We start from the raw sequence: 18,912 nt of genomic DNA, 5'->3' as shown, positions 1-18,912 counted from the left end.
TTAAATACGCTTTAAAAGTGTATTCTACATGTTCCCTGTGTCACGCACTGGAGGATTGTCAGCAGAGTTCACACGTTGGCTTCAGAGAATCACAGAGAAACACCAGAACCAGATGTCTGTCATTTCCTTTTTCCTCCAAGCATCTGCACACACTGGCTGCAGCCCAGCCCTTATCTCCTCTCCTGCCCCTCCCCGCCAAGCCGCACCACCATTTCAGTGTTTCCGCCCAAGTCGTCGTACTTTATTTTCGGGAAATGTCAGTAGATTGACCTTTATAACATAATAGCTGCAGTTATTTCCTGGGTTTTATGTTCAGATATAGTTCAATGAGTATTTAGTTCATTGAGGGCTGGGGAGCTATCATTAATTATGCCAGCAACAACTCGCTTTCTCAAACATGAAGGTATTCTAGAAAATTACTCCATGCTTAATTTGCCTCCTCCTCCTCCTCCTCTCACCACCCCCAGGCATGAGTCAGGAGGAACTCAAGTGAAATCCCCGGGGACATGCAGATGTATGGTAATATTGAGTTTTGTTTTGCTCTCACTTACAAAAATGAGAACTATTATAATAATTGGAGTATTTTCTTTGGGAACATGATGCCTTAATGAAGCACTTTAAAAAATTATTGAGAAAATAAAAACTCGCGTGTGGAGATATCTTTATTGCAATTAATTTGCGAGAAATCCAATCGAACAGGAGTGAATTCACTCCGTGGTGTTCTCTGGCTGCACCAAGGAAATGCTCGCACCAGAGCACGGGTCGGTCTCCCCATACAGAATCATGGAATGGTTTGGGTTGGAAGGGACCTTAAAGATCGTCTAGTTCCAATCCCCCTGCTGCGGGCAGGGACACCTTCCACCAGATGAGGCGGAGGCCCAGCAAATCCCCTCATGGCCTCCTCTGTGACCGGCTGCAGAGAAGCACAGTGACCTCGTCAAGTTACGGTGCCTCGGGCTGCTCCGCGTCGCTCTCTTCACCGGGACACGTGGGGCCGATGATGCCTGGGACACCAACTGGTGGCAGTCACGCCTTCCCCAGAGGGCCATGGCACATCCACGAAGGGCCACGAGGGTCCCCAAGACCTCGTCACGGTTTGGGTGCTGGCCCCACCGACCCGCCGGCCGCGCTCCCCACAGGTCCCACAGGCTGTGGCAGAAGCAGCACGGAGGCCCCTGTCGATGGAGGAGACGTGACCTGCCGCTGGGCTGGGGGTGATAACGAGCTGTGGCTACCGCACAGGCCGCTGCCCGGCTGAACGGCGGCGGCAGCTCGGAGGAGACCCGCCGCTCCCCTCCCGCCGGCGCCGCGCGGACCTTTCCCTCCCCGGAACGTCTCCTCTGGCCTCGGGCCGCCAGCCGGCCCCGCGGGGGCAGCGCACAGCCTCCGCCTCTGATTGGCCGCGGCGCTGCCCGCGTGATGGCGGCGGCGGCGGCGATTGGCCGGCGGGCGAAGGCGCGTTTCCCGGGCGACGGGGCGGGCGACGGGGCGGGCGGCCGGGTGCCGCCATGGCGAGCGTTCACGAGAGCCTCTACTTCAACCCGATGATGACGAACGGCGTGGTGCACGCCAACGTCTTCGGCATCAAGGACTGGGTCACCCCCTACAAGATGGCGCTGCTGGTGCTCCTGAGCGAGCTGGGCCGCGCCGGCGCGCAGCTCGGCCTGTTGGAGCGGCGGCGGCTCAACCGGCTGCTGCTGCCGCTGCTGCAGGTCGGGGACGGGCCTAGGCCTGGCCCTGAGGGGGAGGGAGGGCGTCCCCAAGGGGCCTGTTGCTTGGTGGCTTGTCGCGACATGTCGCTCTCCCTCCCCAGGGCCCTGACATGCCGCTGTCGCGACTGCGCAAGGCCATCGAGGAGTCCTGCCCGCACCTGGCCAGCTCCGTGTACATCAGGTGGGCGCCGCGGCCGCGCCTCCCCTCCCCTCCCCCGGGAAACCCTTAAACCGGGTCCCTGCGCTCGGCCGGGGGCTGGGGGAGCCGCTGAGGGACGGGCACCGGCCCCCGCTGGGGGCTCGTCGTGGAGGGGGGCAGCGAGCCCGGCTGCCCCGCTGCTGGAGGGGAAGGAGCTGCCCGCGTTGCTCGGTTAATCCCTTCCCGCCTCTCCTTGCTGTGTTCCGTGCTGGAAACGTGAAGGCACCGCGGCTACAAACGGTGTTTCTTGGTGAAGCTGTTCTATGCACGCTATGCTTTACCTGCTCTGATGTCTATTAAGAAGTGCTCTGAAATGTGTAAATGTATAGGTGAAAACGTCATACATTTGGAGCAAAAATGCACTTGTACAGTTTTCTTAGTTCTTACAAGTTCTGGAAGGCACAAACCAAACATTGAAGCCACCTGTTCTCAAGTTTCTGTGATGGAAGTTCTGGTTTGATATTTGCTAACTCACTAAACAGCAATAGTTTTAAAAATCAGGCTATTTTGGGTTCCTAATTGTTATTCTTTTACCAAAACAATCTTTCCTAATTGTTCTCTTTAATAAAAGAACTGTTTAAGAAGGGAAAAAACCCCCACCCAAACCTGGTTGTTATTTGGCTTAATATTTAGTAGGTTTTGATTTGGCTCATGAGTATAAAAACCTCCCAGGCTTAATGAATTAGCTACCACTTGGTTCTGTTTGTGTTTCCTCATCTGTACCTGAAATGGAATGATATTTTATTTGATGTGTATTATTAATACCCCCAAAAAATGTGGTTTTCTTTCCCTGTTTAGGTTAAAACTTATGGCAGAAGGAGAATTGAAAGATATGGAACAATTTTTTGATGACCTTTCGGATTCCTTTGCAGGGACAGAGCCAGAAGTTCATAAAACAAGTGTAGTAGGTAACCGACTGCTACTCATAAGCTGTGTCTGACGTGTTATCTGTTGTCGATGTATTTGGCTCGGGATGCAGCTTTGTGTTTCTCTTTGGGGAGGTGTAAAGATGGCATAATAGGATTTTTCTCTTGCTCAGATGTTTCGTATTAACCAGTAATTTTACATATTGTGCAGTTCTTACTGATCATAACAAATTTTCTGTGATCACGTAGCCTGTGAGATTTGCCACTAAATTAATACCAGATTTACACCCTGCAAAATTTTTATCAATTGGTAGGCTGAGACACTGCAGCAAAATTAAATAATGTGATTTAAGCTTCTCGTTGTTATGATTTTTAGTCTCCTCTGAAACAGCAACCTTACAGGCAGCTGTCATAACAGATGCTTTCCTTTGCAGGCCTGTTTCTGCGCCACATGATCTTGGCCTACAATAAGCTTTCTTTTAGTCAGGTCTATAAACTTTACACTGCACTTCAGCAGTACTTTCAAAACGATGAGAAAAAAAATGGAATTGATGAGAGTGATATGGAGCTGACAAATACAGAGGAGCTGGATGGGAAAATGGAGAAAGAAGAACTTGATGTATCTTTAAGGTGATATATTAATGTTAAACTCTTTCCCACTTCTTAAGAGAATGAGTCTTATTTCTGATTACTTCTGTACGCATCAGAGTAAACTTAAGCTTTATCCAGCTCAAGCTGCTGCTCCTGTTCAACCTTCCCAACGCCACGAGTGCTCGTCTAGGCCCTGTGCGTGTCCTGCCACTGACTTCAGCCGCGATATTGAGATGTTGTGGCGTGCTGGAATCCTGCGTTTGTTTTACAGCCTCGCAGCCCCTGGCGGAGCTGGGCGGCCTCGCCGTTTCCTTGGTGCCACCATGTGGTAACGCTTGCGAACGGCAGCCGCTCTGCTCCGTGTCCCGTAGAAGGTGGCAGCGCCCCTTCTCAGGCTGAAGGCCAGATGCTGCCCACGGTTCCCTTCTGCACAGCCCACCGCTGAGTGACTTCTCTGGTTGTGCCAGCGTGTGATGTGCTAAAGCTGTTGGAGAGGTCGCTTCTTCCAGCAAGGGAAGATTGCTAGCTAGGGAAAAGTTAGGCTCAATGGTTTTGGTTTCTCTTTTTGCCCTTCTCCAAATAAAAGAGCTCAGGTCTGTTTACATCGAAAATGAGAAGCAGATATTGAGGCTTTTCACCCACTAAAGAGGTGCTCCACTGTAGGGATAATCCTAAAAGCATTTTGTGTATCCATATATTTAGACTGTACTTTCTCTCTTTATATTATATAAACTTGTGCCTGCTCTGCTACCGCATGAGTCGGTTGACAGCTTTTGGCGTCTGGCTGTGTGCTGTAGTTGCTGTCTTGCCATGGAATAAACTCCTGTCTGCTCTTGGAGAACAGCTGCTTTCTGGAGTGCTGCGTGTGGCCAAAGTGCCAGTTCGTTTCCTCTTCAGAAGAAAGGAAAAACAGAGCAAAGCCATTTGAATATGTCAACCCCGAATCTTCTATCCGCTGTTTTTCTTTGGGTTTTCACATGTATTTAGGGTGACGTGCACATTGACTGCGGTCTCTGCAGGTTAAAGATGACAATTAAACTGTGTGAAATCATTTGGATTACTAATGTTCATGTAGTAGATTTTATTCCTTATTAAGTTTTTTTCCTTTTAGCTTCCTTTCTTGCTACATTATCTCATACATCTTTATAAAGCAGAAGCATAGAGTGTCTGACAAAATATATTTTCTTGTATTCTGTTTCGTTGCCCTTGTTTCTAACCAGAGTGCTTCTTATCAGGGACGAAGAGATATCTTGCAGTGGGCCTCTTTCCCAGAAACAAGCAGAGTATTTTCTTTCTCAGCAGGTATGTTAATTCTGAGTGTAGTTGAGTAAATGACCCATGACATGAATTTCACCTTCAGTTTTATCCACAGTGTCAGAGATGATGTTTTCTTAGATCTGTTAAAGATTTGTTGATATCTTGCATGTTGTTGCTCAGTAGGAGCACTTGAGGCTCAAAGTGTTTTATCTAGACATGTACACCATATGATGGTACTTGATTCTGAGAAGGTCCCTTCCGTTCTGTCTGCTCGCCTCAGACTTGACGTCTGTGAAATGTGCAGTTTTGTTGATCGTTCCAGCTGCTAAATACAAAACGGAGCAGAAACACACATGGGCACAAATGTCAGTAAATGCACTGCGTACTTATAATAGCTTGCTAAAAAAATGAAATACACATAATACATGGTGTTTCATGTACGTTTTAAAAGATCAAAGTAACTTCTCGGTCCCGTTAGGTTCTTTACTGTTAGGGGTTGTTGAGTCTGGTGGCCGGATCATGGCAAGGTTCCGGAGGATGAAGGTCCTTTAGTGTGAAATACGTACACGTGTATGCCCCCGTGTGCGTGCTTGCTCTCATGATTCCACCAGTAATGGGGCTTATACACCCAGTTTATCAGGTAAAATTGAAAGCCCCCGGGTTGTCTTGTCCCCGCTTGCCTCCAGCAGAAAGACGCGACACACGTGCAGCTGCATCTCTGGGTTGGCCCAAAGGCCCCACAGTCTCTCCATCAGTTCGTTTGGGACCTCCTGGTTGGCCTGGACTTCCTCCAGTTGTCTCGTTCAGAGAAACATGTCCGGCCCACTCTTAGGGCCGTTTCAATCCCTGGCTCTCGAGCTGCTCATCTGACTTTCTGCCTGGCCCGGCTGGATGTTCGCCAGTGGCCACCCCCCGACACGCGTACTCTCGCTGGCGCCACAGACACGTGGGCCTCTGTGACCTGTGGTCCCCACTCCAGTTGCTGGCACCACGGGTGCACAGACCCCTGCCATCCAGCTCCAGCTGCTGGCACTTCCACCTCTGCAGCACGTGCTCGCAGAACAGGGGGCCCCTCACTGGAGCAGAGGTAGAAATGGGGTTTAACGAGCAGACAAGACCGACCGCAGGGGCCTGGTGCAAGGCAGGGGTTTGAACTGCAGTGACCTTCTGTTACACTCTGGTTTTTAGCTGGTGTGATTTATGTAGAGTATCTGTTACTGATGTGTATAAATCTTTTTTCCCCCTCCTAATTAGGATATTATGAAGGAATCGTGATTTTAGGAAAGGTTCTGAAATTTGAAGTCTCTTTATTATTCAGTATTCAGTAATGCTTATTCTAGTCACTGGAATATTGCAACATTTTATTAATTGATCTACTTGCCGAAGCAAACTATGGATTTACTTTTATTTAGTTTCCTGAATTCTTTTGTGAGAAGATACATGTAATTTCAGTGGGTGATCCATTGTATTCGTTCTTCAAAGAGAAACTTAGAATTCTTTAAGTACCTTTAAACGGTCCTTTGAATAAGCTTTTATTTTACTCGGTCTCTTTGATCGCTGGAAAGTGAATGCTGTAATGTTGTATAGACTAAAACTGCCACTAATGTTTCAGCGTTGTAGTAGACAGAGCTGTTACAAAATCATCTTTAATGTTCTCTCCCAGCAATAACAAACTGACAAGCGTGTATCAAAATATATTTGTAACCCTCCAGTTTGAGTTACTTATCTCACTTCTAGTTTCCAATTTTTATTCCAGGCTTCTTTATTAAAGAATGATGAAACAAAGGCTCTTACTCCAGCATCTTTACAAAAGGAATTGAACAACTTGTTAAAATTTAATCCAGACTTTGCTGAAGCAGTAAGTATCTTTTTCTTCATCCAGAATGGTTGTAAAGGGATTTCTTATCTCTAGGATGGGATTATTTGGGAGTAATTTATTCCATATTGAACTATAAGCAGATGATAAAAATGTGAGCAAGTTGCATGTAAATGTTTAGTAATTCAGACTGAAACACCTAAAGGTACAGAAACCTTAATTAAGCCAAATACTTAACCACATGCCTAGCTTTATGCACAGATATAATCCTCTTAATTTTGGTGGGACTATGTGAATGCCTTCTTGTTGAACAAAATCTAAACCTTATTTCTTTTTACACACATTTTCCTAAGAAATTTCAGGCCTCGTAGTTTAAAAATCAGTATTAAGTGCAGTATCTGTTGATTTTGCTTACTGCTGTTCACTTTACTCCTGGTGCTTAATAGCAAGTTGTGCTGAAAGCAATAGACACCTCACACTGACAGCTGGTTCCAGACCTGTGCTACGAGCACCTGCCTTGTTCCTTGACAACGTATTCTTGAGCAAGTTCCCTGAGTTCCTGGTCAACTCTTTCCTGCCTTACTTCTTCCAGTAGCCCTGGGCTGAGGCAGACAGGATTTTCCTTGCTTCCATTTGGAGATGTATCCTTGAAAGTTCTGCCATAGCAGGGGCTGGACTTCACGACTTCAGAAGTCCTCTCCAGTGTTCTGTTTGTCTGACATAAAGGGTTGTCCTGCCTCGGTCTCAATGCCAAGAAGAAAATACGTAGTTTTTGCATCTCCTGTTTATCTGCACGGCATTTGGAAGCAGTGCTCATGCTTCTGGGTGTGTTCCTGAGCACAGATGCAGTGGGTGTCGTGCCTCCTTTCCCACTCTCACTTAGCATGTGAATACTGTCAATACCCTGATGGAGTAGCAGTACTAAACACCAGCCAGGCAGGCTGGCAGCAGTCTTGTGGCTTTTTTTTTTTTTTAAATTGGTTGGAAACAGAAGTGCTGAGGTACCGACGGGCTGACTCCTGTTCTTACCTCTGCTGTCAGAGTGGTTCCAAAGAATGTTTATCAATATGGTGATAGGCGCTTTATATATATAAATATAAATATTCTACCGACGCAGAGGTCTCTGACTGGGCGGGATGATTCTGATGGCCAGATCTTGGCCTATGGGACATCGTTTTGAAGATCCCATTAGGGAAACCAAGCAGTTTTATCCAAGATTTACAGAAGTTCTGCACAGGTAGTAGCAGTATCGCTGCAACTTCTGACCAAGCACTTCCCTGGCCCTGCAGTATTTCAGGGTTGCACTGGTTGGGCAACCTTTCTTGGTAAGAAGACACGTGTAACGATGAACAAAAAACTTCCTTTTAATAGTTCTGTGTAGTTAAAGCTGATTTTGCTTCAATTTGCAGCATTATTTAAGCTACTTAAATAGCCTCAGAGTGCAAGATGTCTTCAGCTCAACACACAGCCTCCTCCATTATTTTGACCGCTTAATTCTCACCGGAGCAGAAAGCAAAAGCAACGGGGATGAAGGGTACGGCCGCAGCCTGAGATACGCTGCCCTGAACCTGGCTGCGCTGCACTGCCGGTTTGGCCATTAGTAAGTGAACACGTTGTACTGCCCAACTCGGACTCCTCTGGTTGCATCTCCTGCCTGCTGATGGACCTTTTGTTCCTTCTGAAAATCTGTTCAGGAGAAGAAGAGACTTTCTTTACTTTGATAACGGCTGTGGTTGGGTTGGGTTGGAGTTTTCTTGGAATCTTCATTTGTTTTGGTTTGGTTTTGTTTTGGCATTTATTTGGTTTCCATAATAAGCGAGCCATCTACAGCAGGGTAGGAGTTGACATTTGTCTGTGTCCGGTTGCAACTGTTTCCTGGGTATTTAAGTTCTCAGTTGCTGCATTTCTGTGACCTCAGAAAGATCGGTGGACGTGAATGCCTGTTTTCAGATGTGTTCTCGAGGAAGTGGGGTTGATTTTCTGTTAACATTTGAATCAACATAGAGCTGATGATCTGGAAAAAGAGTAATTAAAAAAAAAAAGCGCCATCTGAGCTTTTTTAGTTTTAAAATGCCCTAGGGGTGGGTGTGTCTTTATTGATAAAGCAGCCTTACCCATCTCCATATATGGTTTGCATTTATTGACTGCTGCCTGGATGCATCATGTAAAAGGACTGGAGATGGGAAGGGCATCTGCCAAACTGAGAGCAACGACATTTTCTACGCAGGCAGATACTTCACGTTGCCCCTGTTCAAGCAGTAACTTGGCGCATTGGCACGTGCAGGGTTTGAAAGCCCACTTAGGGGCTGCGGTTGCATTTTTGTAGGGACTTGCAGGTGCCCTCTTGCTGCTTATCCTCAAGACTACAACATGTTGCTGAAGTGCTAGGAAGAAAATACAGGCTTTCTCAGCAGTCTGTTAAATCAGAGTTATCTTCTGAGTGCCATATGCATAATTTAGATCAATATTCCTCTGTATTTTAAGCACTGTGGGAATACTAATACGTTCTCCTTTTTTTTTGTTTGTTTGTTTGCTGATAGCCAACAGGCTGAACTTGCGCTTCAGGAAGCCATCCGAATTGCACAGGAGTCCAACGACCATGTTTGCTTGCAGCACTGCCTGGTAAGGTAGCTGCCTTGAAATGGAGGTGAAGTCACCTTCGTCCCTGTTACCCGAACCTTTGCTCAGTGAACAGTTGCAGAACTGCTCTTACGGTAGTATCTCATCAGGAATTGAAATATGACTGTCCAGCAGTGGCGGGATGTTGCTTCTGGCAGATGGTTCACCGCGTGCAACAAACTGTAGACAGATCCTGGGATGGATTTGCTGCAACTCAGGGTTGCTTTCTTAAACAGGAGTTGTGATCCCAGAGTACTGAGATCTCAGCACTAAGCTCGAAGTTTGGTCTTGCATGTTTTAGAGAGACAAAGTGTTTCATAAACTTCCTCCTTCCTGTGTGTTGGATTCCCAAAGAGTAATCAGCCATCTTTGGAGCAAACAAAAAGGAGGAGGGAAAGACTTGGATTTCTTGTATTTTGTTCTGTAATGAACATTGTTGTTAAAATGAATTGGCATCAGTGGTGTCAAACTCCTGAGATCCTGCTTTCCACAGTTAACTGTATGTTGGGGTTTCTGTGCATTACTCTGAACCCCCAGCATTGATTGCTCCCAGCCTAGCTGCACTTTTGATATATTTTACTGTGCCGTGTTTAATAGAAGTTTCCTTAGTACCATATTAATTTTGAAGAGTGCTTTGCATTTCCAATGAGCTCTAGCGCGTTCTGTGCAAAAAGTAAAAAAGTTAAAGGTGCTGCGGCCGTTAGCTCTTTGCAATGAGGTTTGGACTTTTTTTCCTTGCTAGAGCTGGTTGTACATCTTGGAGCAGAAGATCTTTGATAGCTGTGTTCTGCTGGAGCACTCTGTAAACAAATCATTGCACTTTGGATTGCCGGTAAGTCCATTTCATTTGTCCTTAGCTTTATTCTGGGACAAACACGGGTGGCCAGGGGAGGGGATATGATAGCGTTTGGGGTTTTGTGGCTGGTCTGTTCAAAATATGTATCTGAATTTAAACAAACTTATTTTACCACTCCAAAATCTAGCTGTTTCTAATATTTTTACTCTCCATATTAACAAACAAGAGTTCAGCTGCTTTCATGCCAGTGCATTATTGCAAGGCTCACTGGTTTTCCTTCTACCTTGTTTGTTTTTCAGGCAGAAAAACTCTCTGTGGCTACTGGCCTGGCCCAGTGCACCATTTTGGCCTTAGGCCCATAGTGCAACCTGCTGGTGCTCAAGGCAGGTTCTTGTGCCTCTGCCTTCCCTGACACTCAGTGCTGATGCCTCTGGCAGGGCTTTGGACATGTTTACTTGTACAGCTCCGTCCCAGCTGTGAAATCTTGCAAGGCAGCCCTCCCCTTAGATAGTTCTGTGCCTGCTATTAATGTTTAGCTCTGTCTTCCCCAAGATCTGCAATCTCTTTGTTGAGAGAATTGTTCTAAAAGGAACTAAACCACCGATACTGGGAGATGAGAGCAGCCATGGCCGCTTGGTGGGGCAGGGGAGGGAAGGCTCTGTGTTTTCACAGCTGTTGCATCACGGGAGAAATCCAGGTACAAGTCCTGTCATCCTCTTTAAGATTTCTGTGTGGGGGAGTGGAAATTACCTTTCACATCCAACAAAATGGCATTCACATATGTGTGGGTGTGCGTAAGTGGGTATTTAAAGAAATGCCTGGAGCTGTGTTCCTTTGTCTGTGCTGAATAACATCACCTCTTTTTCTTCAGGATTTTTTTCTTAGTTTAGAACTCTTTGCAAGCGTCATGTACTCTATTATCTTTCAATGCTGTTGGTATTTATTTTTCCTACTTCTTCTTCCCAGTACCTTGCTTCCCTGGGAATACAGTCCTTGGTTCAGCAAAGAGCTTTTGCAGGAAAGGCTGCCAACAAACTAATGGATGCCTTGAAAGATTCTGATCTGTTGCACTGGAAACACAGCTTGTCAGAGCTTATTGATATTAGTATAGCACAGAAGACTGCCATTTGGAGATTATACGGCCGCAGGTATTTTGTTTCTTGTGAGCTCTTGGGTTAGCTCACTGTACTTGTTAGCACATAATGCATTTTGAGTTATTTATATAGGTGTAACAAGTGACTCTGCCTCTCCAGTGCACTAAAATAAAGCAATCAGACTGTGATTCAGTACAGGCTGAGTGCAATTATTTCCATTCTCTTGTGTTCCTTTAAAACTCATACTGGAGAAGAGATTGAGTTTCCATTTAGTAGTGGCAAATAGTGCATAAATTGCTCCTGTGCCCCCATTTTCAGCCTCTCTGTGCTTAGACTGAGTGCAGCTTTCCGTACGTACAGTATGTGCCTGCACGGTCCAGAGTTCCTGGATTGCGGTTGTTTTGCAAGTTTTCATTCTTCCTCAGGCCCCTGAATTACCAGAAAATGTAGGCTGTTGTCATAACAAGACCATAGATTAAAAACGGTGGTTATTTGTTGCTTGAAAGCTAAAAGATGTTTCTCTTGCACAAGCACCATGGCACTTCAACAAGCCCAAACATTGCTGAGCATGAACAGTCTGGAGGCTGTGAACGTGGGCGTTCAGCAGAACAACACAGAGTCCTTCGCCGTGGTGTTGTGTCACCTGGCTGAGCTGCACGCCGAGCAGGTGAGTTTTATGGCTCGTTGCACAAAATGTCATTTGGCTGAGAGGACGTGTGGGTGTTCCTGGCGGAGAGGGCGAGACTTGGCTCGTGGTTTGTTCTGCCTTTCATGTCTGCATTGGTGGGGGGGGAAGAAACTACAGGGTTTTTGCTTGGCAAAGTTCTTTCCACGAAGGTCGTGTTGGAATCGAGGGGAGTGGCGCCTGCCACAGCGTGCGTGGATCAGAGTGCCGTTTCTGTGTTACAGGGGTACTTTGCGGCTGCTTCTGAAATACTGAAACACCTGAAGGAAAGGTTCCCTCCCGATAGTCAGCATGCACAGGTAGAATATTTATCATTTAGCCCGTAAATTACCTGACTGTGCTAAAATAGGGTCTGAATTCCAGTGCCTCTGGAGTCTCTCCTCTGTGTGCCTTGGGCTACACGTTTGCTCATTTCACTTGCCTCATGACCTCACGGGAAGCTGTGCAGCATAAATTTCTCTACAAAAGCGTGAAAAAGGTGCCTCTGTTGTTTCAAGACGGGTGAGACGTTCATGTCGCCATGGCTTCCTCAGAACAAGCTGTTTAGAAATGCCGTTGACAGAGGAATACGTGTCCTTCACGAGCACGTGTAGGAACTAAACGCTCTGCATTGATTTGGAGCTGCACAGTTCTGTTTAGTTAGTGCTACTTATTTTTGTGTATTAAAATCCAGAAATAAATGGGGAGAATAGGGTGTTTTTTCTGCGACTCTGGGAAACAAATTAACGCAAGGTCTCTAAGATAGTATTCACACTGAGCTGTTCAAGATTCCATTAAGTATAGTTTGGTCCTGTTTTCACTACAGAACAAGTCTAGTGTTTCAAAGCATTAATAATGATTTAAAAGAGCTTTTTTACTTAAAATGCAGTCAAATAGGTGAGCTTTGGTGTTGAAACATTAATTCAGACCTGAGCATTTCCGTTGAGGGCAGTAATTGAGTAAATCCAGTAATTGGACAGTGGAGTTAGTTGTGTCTAGACGTAAATATCCACAGGGGACAATAAAAAGTTGGGATTAGAAAATGAGCAGGCACAACTTCTTAAAACTTGTTCCTCAATGTTCTTTGTTTAGCTTTGGATGCTGTTTGATCAGAAAATACAGTTTGAGAGCGCCATGAATGATGGCAGATACCATATAGCAGATTCTCTCGTAGCAGGAATTACAGCACTGAATAGCATCGAAGGCATATACAGGTAGGAAACCATGAATCTGCCGACACTTGCAGCCATGTCCCGTGAAGATAATGAAAAATTTAGCAGTGATTGCTGGCAGTCACATGTGCTTCCATGTTCTTCCTTTTCCAGAACGAATTACGGTCACGTTGTCTCGCCTGTAGTGCTTATGCCATTAGAGTGTGTCCTGCAATAATAATTTCTAGTTGTTTCTCTGGACGTTTTAAGAACTGGAGTAGCCCTGCTGAAGTCAGTGTTATTCTACAGCTGTAGATCTGTTGTGAGAACCCAAAATACTACTTCAAAATCTGCCATGGCAACTGTAGTCAAACCTAAGCACAAAGCAGGATTTTATGTCAGATATCTGGGGATCTCGGGCCTAGCCTGAGCTTGAGCGTCTTCATCTGTGTCCTGGGTTCTACATTAGCAAAATAGAACAACGTGGTTTTTCTCTCACTTTAATGGGTTCTGGTTTCTAAATGAGAAAGATGCGTTACAAATAGGTGGGGTTAAAACTCGTCATTTGGTGAGTGTGAACAACAGCTTCCTGTTAAAAGCAATTTCTTGTTGATTTTCAATGAAGCAAAACACCTTAAAACATAGCCAGTGCTGGTGGGCCGGAAGATCAGTATCAGGCTGTGGGACCTGAGGCTTGTCCTTCCGGAATTGGACTGTTCGTGGCTTCCCTGGTCTTTAAATACTCCGCTGAGTGTCTGGGTTCGAGGCGTTAGTACGCATCCCTACTGCTGTGCACTTGTTTCTTATTTCCCTGTTCTCACTTTTTCCCTGTTGCTCCATAATCCTTGTTAGCTCCAGCCAATTTTAGCTGCTTTACCTCATACCTGTTTTTCTTACAAATAATTTCTTGGTCTTTCTAGCTTGCTTGCCCTCCCGCTTCTGGTGCCTATTTGGCCTTTGGGTTTGTCCATCCTTGTTTTGTATCTAAAGCTGGTTTATGAGTTTGATCCTTTCTGCCTGTGAGTTGTGCAGTTGGGACAGAGAGAGATGTGTTTTTCCCCTTGCTGGTGCGTACAGCGTGTGTACGCTTTGTCAGAACGCCATTCTGCAGTTAGAAGAAACACAGGTCACAAGACAGAGACCTCTTTTACTGTGTTCTGAAGAGCAGAATTGTATCTCAGATATAAAAACAGCATCAGTGACGTTTTCTTTCTACCACGGCAGAAAAGCCATTGTATTGAAAGCCCAAAACCAAATGTCAGAGGCGCACAAACTCCTGCAGAAATTGTTGATCCACTGCCAGAAAATCAAGAACACCGAGATGGTGATTAGGTAAGAATGTTTCATTTTCAGACTATTAAAGCCACTTTGCAGTGATTAGAATCAGCCATTGCAATTTGTCTGTGTTCAGACTTCACTATCTTCAGGTTCCTACTATGATTTGGAGATTACGAATTAATTTTGTTTATTAATCGTGGTGTGAAGGAATCCTCAAAGTATTGCGGAACGGAAACGTAGTCATCTTTAATATGTAAACTAAAAGGTAGTAAACTGATTTTGAAGTTCCCTGAAGACTTACAGAAGGAAACAATGCATCCATAAAATGTATGTGTGTAATTGTACCTTTGTGCTAAGCTCAGAGCTATTTAATCTCTTGTACACCAGTGGCGTCTGCTCTTAAGGGTGTAGCTGAAGTTTATTGTCTATGCAGTAATGTCATTCGTAATAAAATCAATTCCGTTACGGATGGAGTAATTGTTTGGGAAACAAGTGGGCATTCTTTTCATGAAAAGAAAATGTTTGTAATTCTTTCCCCCTCTTCTTAGTGTACTGCTGTCGATAGCAGAGCTGTACTGGAGATCTTCATGTCATACCATAGCGCTGCCTGTCCTGCTCCAGGCTCTCGCCCTCTCTCGAGAGTATAGTCTACAGTACTTGGCTTCTGAAACTGTGCTGAACTTGGCTTTCTCCCAGGTATGTCTGACTGGTGGTGTCGCAGGGTCGTAGGGCAGTGTTTATTCTGGGGATCTGGATACTGGCTTTACCCCTGTGAGTAAAGAACGCAGCCTTGTTGGGATGAAGTTAGTGATTCTGAAGAAGTACATTCGAATCTTTTGAGGAAGATAATAAAAGTTGAGTTTGTGTGTACCACTAAGATGCATAGTTATTGCCTATAATTAAGCAGGCAAGCGTAAATTGGCCCTGCCGTAATTTCTTCAGTTGTTATTTTTTATGTTAGGAGCTTTCTAGGAGCACAGCTTGGCACGTGTTTTGAGTTCAAAATAGTGCTTGTAATGGAGTTCAGTTACATTGTTTATTCCGAGCTGGCAGAGTTTTGATTTAAAAGAAGATTTTGGTGAAAAAACTTACATCCTGGTCTGTAGCGCTTTGTGTTACTGGAAACAGACATGGCTTATGTTGGTCTTCTCTGAAGAAGCTGCTCTCACCAGCGGGTTCCAGCATTAGACCAGCAAGCATTTCTCTTTCAGCTGATCCTTGGCATTCCTGAACAAGCCCTGAATATTCTGCACATGGCGATAGAACCTGTCTTGGCCCACGGAGCTGTCCTGGACAAAGGCTGTGCCATGTTCTTGGTGGCCAAGTGTCAGGTGGCTTCTGCAGCTTCCTACACTGCACAAAAGAGGACTGAAGGTAGTGTGAAGGGTAATTCTCCTCACTGAAACTGCGCTCAGCAGTTGAGACGCGCAAACCCGTGTCTATATTGGTGTCCTGCGACGCTGTTCAGAAAGTTTGTGGTGTGGCCGAGCGTTACCTCGTTATCGGAGAGCAGCGTTAATTTGGAATTGGTTACTCAACAGCTGCGGTGTTTATAATGGCTCTTGTTTATCTGCATACTTCTACGCCCGTCGTTTGCAGCAAAGGCTGAATAGCAGGAACCAGCTGAAGGGCCGCGTTGCTAAGACACAAACTGTTTTGAAAAGCTGAGGAATTTATAATTGGGCTCCTTAGAACGGAGCTGTGTTGCTTGGAGTTGTTATTGTGATAGTATCTTAAATATGACTGTCCCCCTTTTTTCCACAGCTTTGGAATCTGCTATCTTGAATCTAAATGAAGCCAAGACTTACTTTGCCAAAGTGGACTGCAAAGAGCAGCTCAGAGACATTCTCTACTTCCAAGCCCGGCTGTTCCACACCCTAGGCAAGACCCAGGAAAGGAACAAATGTGCCATGTTGTTCCGTCAGTTGCACCAGGAACTGCCGGCACACGGCGTCCCCTTAATCAATGCCTTCAAGTGAGGCGTTTACGGATGAGATTTGTTTGTTTTCATGGTTTGTTGTTTGTTTGTTTGTTTTTTTTTACAAATGTCTTTTTATTACATTCAATCATCTGTGTTTCAAAATAACTGCCAATAAATCATGGTCTCCTACTGAACAAACTTGCATTTTGTTTGTAATGACTTAAGGGAAAACGTAGTTTCCACCCATCTCACTTTTATTCTGTTCTTGAAATTAAAAAAGAATTGAATGGGGAAAAGAAGAAAAGACTCTCTTGACTGCATTACAAACACACTGAGCGGAGTAGCACAGTCACGATGAAATAATATCTGTTCTTAGTAGTGACATTTTCAGAGTCAATGCTGGCTTTATGATCGCTGGGGTATGAAAAATAGTGGAAAATGCAGGCGAAGCTCCTTTGTGCTCGTTTAAAGTGGTATCGAACGGGGAGTCTCTTAAAGTGTGTCCTTGCGTTTAACCTGTCTGCGATCGCTGTTTGCTCTGTAGAAACAGATGGTGCCGGCAGAAGGAGAAAAAAACAGGATTCAGGTGGAGAGGTCTAATGGTGCAAAGTTCCGGCATTGCCGTTACGTGTGTCCTTGTGCAAAGAGCGGCCGAGGAGAGCAGAGGGCTGTACAAAAGCCTCAGCTCAGCTGAAATGTTTTTACTGTACGTGTTCTCCCGTAGCTGCATAACTTACCTGCTCTGGTTTTATGGGGGAATAAATGAAGATCACAACTAACTCAGTGTCCGATACGCTGCCACCGACTCTTGACAATTAGATCCTCGTTTTGGAAGATTTCAGACGTCGCGTGGGATTTCAAGGCAGGTGGGGTTGCGCTTTTGTGAGTGTAAATCTTCTGCGGGTGAGCCTTGGGCCTGGGGGCACCAGTCCTCTCACCTCGTGGCGATATAAAAGCTGAACATTGTTAGTGTAAACACTTGGAGCTACCCTGCCAGGAAGTGCTGGATTAAACTGTGGTGTTGTCAGCAATGAGAAAGCAAGACCAGACCTAAACCTGGCTCTGCTGGAGCCCTGCCAGGTAAGGCAGGAAGAGAGAAGCTCTAAGATGTGGCTGGAACAAGGGCAGCCCAGTAGTTTACACATCTCATTAATTAGCGTTGCAACGTGGCTGGTGGCAGAAGATCAGTTTTAAAACAGCCACTGTATTTCTGACAGCAAAGAGTAACCCAGCTTTGGGGGAACGTTGCTTTTGGTGGCTCACACCACCCCCACCCCCCCCCCCCCAGCTATGTTTTAATCGGTGCCAAAGACTTTGGTCCATAAAATAGGTGGAGCACCTACAATTCTACAATAAGTGGATAAACCAGATTTCTAGAGTGGTTTTGAAGATCCTGGTCAATATAGCAGTGTTTATCCATAAAGCTCACGGGGAAGCATGGCTCTGCTCTGAGGAGCTCTGCCGCGCCAATGCGGTGCCCGCAACTGGGTCTCAAAGCAAAGTGAGGAAGAGGTTTTCGGGGCGGCCATGCTGTTCGTGTCTGCTCAAGGTTGAAGCTGTTGCTTCATGAAGAGGTGATCAGGAAACTGCAGGTGAGCTCAGCACAAGAACGGTGCTTGATGGGAACACGCTCGCTAAGAAAAACCAAATCGTTGGCCTGGACAAAGCAGGGGAGATATTTACAAAGGGCTGGTGCCAGGCAGGGAGTCCAAGGCTGTGCCCGTCCCGGCTCTGCAGAGCTGCAACCTGAGCAGGAGCTGTGCTGGGTGGCGGCGATGGCCTGGCGGTGGCCGCTGTGACATTTCCAAACCACCCCCTATAAGTGATGATTTCAGGAGCGTTGAGCAACCGCTGAGGAGGAGCGGGACCGGCCGGGGCACCCCGGCTGCACCCTGGGGCTGCGCTGCGAGGTGAGGCGGGGCTGAGAGATGAAGCGGGAAAGAAAATATTAAATTAAAAAAACCAAACCAAAACCCAAAACCAATACCCCAAACCCAACGAAAAGCCAAACGAATAAAAACCACCCCAAAGAACGGCTTACGGGGGTGGGCGGCCAGGATGCGGCTGCTCGGGGGGAAACCTCCCCTTCCCCGGGGCGGAGCGGGGCCTCCCTCCCTCCTTCCCTCCCTCCCTCCCTCCCTCTCTCCCTCCTTCCTTCCCTCCCTCCTTCCCTCGCTGCCGCCGCCGGAGCGGAACCGAAAGCGAAGGCGGCGCCGGGCGGCCGCGCTCCGGCCCCGCGGGCTGCGCAGGGCGGCGGAGGCTCCGGGGGCTCCTGCGGGGGTCGCTCCCTTCTGCCGGCGGAGCGGCGCCGTCCCGCCAGGTCGGTGGCTGCGGGTGCGGGGCGGAGGAGGCCGGGCGGGCCCGGCCGGGGGATGCGCCCGCGGCTGCGGAGACAAAGCCGCGCCGGGAGGGACCGGCGGGGGCGGCGGGCGTGGGCGGCCGGGGCCGGGGATGCCCTTCGAGCAGCAGACGGCGTCTCAATCAAACGGGGTTTTCCCGCGGGGCTCGCAGCCGGCCTGGGCAGGTATTTTGGCGATGGAGGGCGGGGAGGGATCGGTGCTGTCGTTTCCCCATCCCCGAGGAGCAGCGCTGTGGCCGCCCGGGCCCGGCCGGCATCCCGCTCCCGCTGGCCCGCGGCCGCCCGCCAGCCCCGACATGTGCCGGTGGTACCCGGTGGGCCGGCAGCATCCCAGGCTTGGGGATGTGACAAGGTGGTGGCCGTTGCCGCGACATCCCGCGGACCCCGTGGGGCTCCTGCCCGGGAAGGCGAGAGCTCGGAGCAGGGGGACCGGGGTGGGGTTGGGAAAAGGAGGGCATTTTTAGGGGCAAGGGGCAAGGGAGAGGCTGGGAGAAGATGGAGAGGATGGAGTTGGTGGAGCAACTGTGTACTGGGGAGGGGTCTCATTAGGAGAAGCCACAGGTTGGGTTGCTGTGAGTGCCCAAGTGTG

At 47.3% G+C, this 18,912-nt stretch overlaps 1 protein-coding gene across 1 annotated transcript; it reads left to right on the top strand.

The window, feature by feature from the left end:
* Positions 1–1,508: 1,508 nt before the first annotated feature.
* On the top strand, positions 1,509–16,156 carry ANAPC5 (anaphase promoting complex subunit 5). The gene is made up of 17 exons (XM_086474178.1): positions 1,509–1,712; positions 1,814–1,893; positions 2,710–2,819; positions 3,212–3,407; positions 4,604–4,670; positions 6,382–6,483; positions 7,851–8,041; positions 8,982–9,063; positions 9,803–9,892; positions 10,823–11,004; positions 11,482–11,617; positions 11,860–11,934; positions 12,707–12,828; positions 13,990–14,097; positions 14,592–14,739; positions 15,255–15,417; positions 15,808–16,156. Exons 1-17 carry the CDS (start codon positions 1,509–1,511, stop codon positions 16,020–16,022), a joined length of 2,271 nt encoding a protein of 756 aa, XP_086330304.1. The 3' UTR covers positions 16,023–16,156.
* Positions 16,157–18,912: the final 2,756 nt, after the last annotated feature.

Source organism: Leptosomus discolor, chromosome 16 (genome assembly GCF_034619465.1).
Source record: "Leptosomus discolor isolate bLepDis1 chromosome 16, bLepDis1.hap2, whole genome shotgun sequence".
Taxonomy (NCBI): Eukaryota; Metazoa; Chordata; class Aves; order Leptosomiformes; family Leptosomidae; genus Leptosomus; species Leptosomus discolor.
Note: the sequence above shows the minus strand (reverse complement) of the source record. Positions and strands in the feature narration are given on the sequence as shown.

Coding starts and splice junctions, on each gene's coding strand:
- ANAPC5 (XM_086474178.1), top strand. CDS start 1,509: ATGGCGAGCGTTCACGAGAGCCTCTACTTCAACCCGATGATGACGAAC. Junction 11,005..11,481: donor TGGAGATTATACGGCCGCAG/GTATTTTGTTTC, acceptor CTCTTGCACAAG/CACCATGGCACTTCAACAAG. Junction 12,829..13,989: donor AGCATCGAAGGCATATACAG/GTAGGAAACCAT, acceptor CTACCACGGCAG/AAAAGCCATTGTATTGAAAG.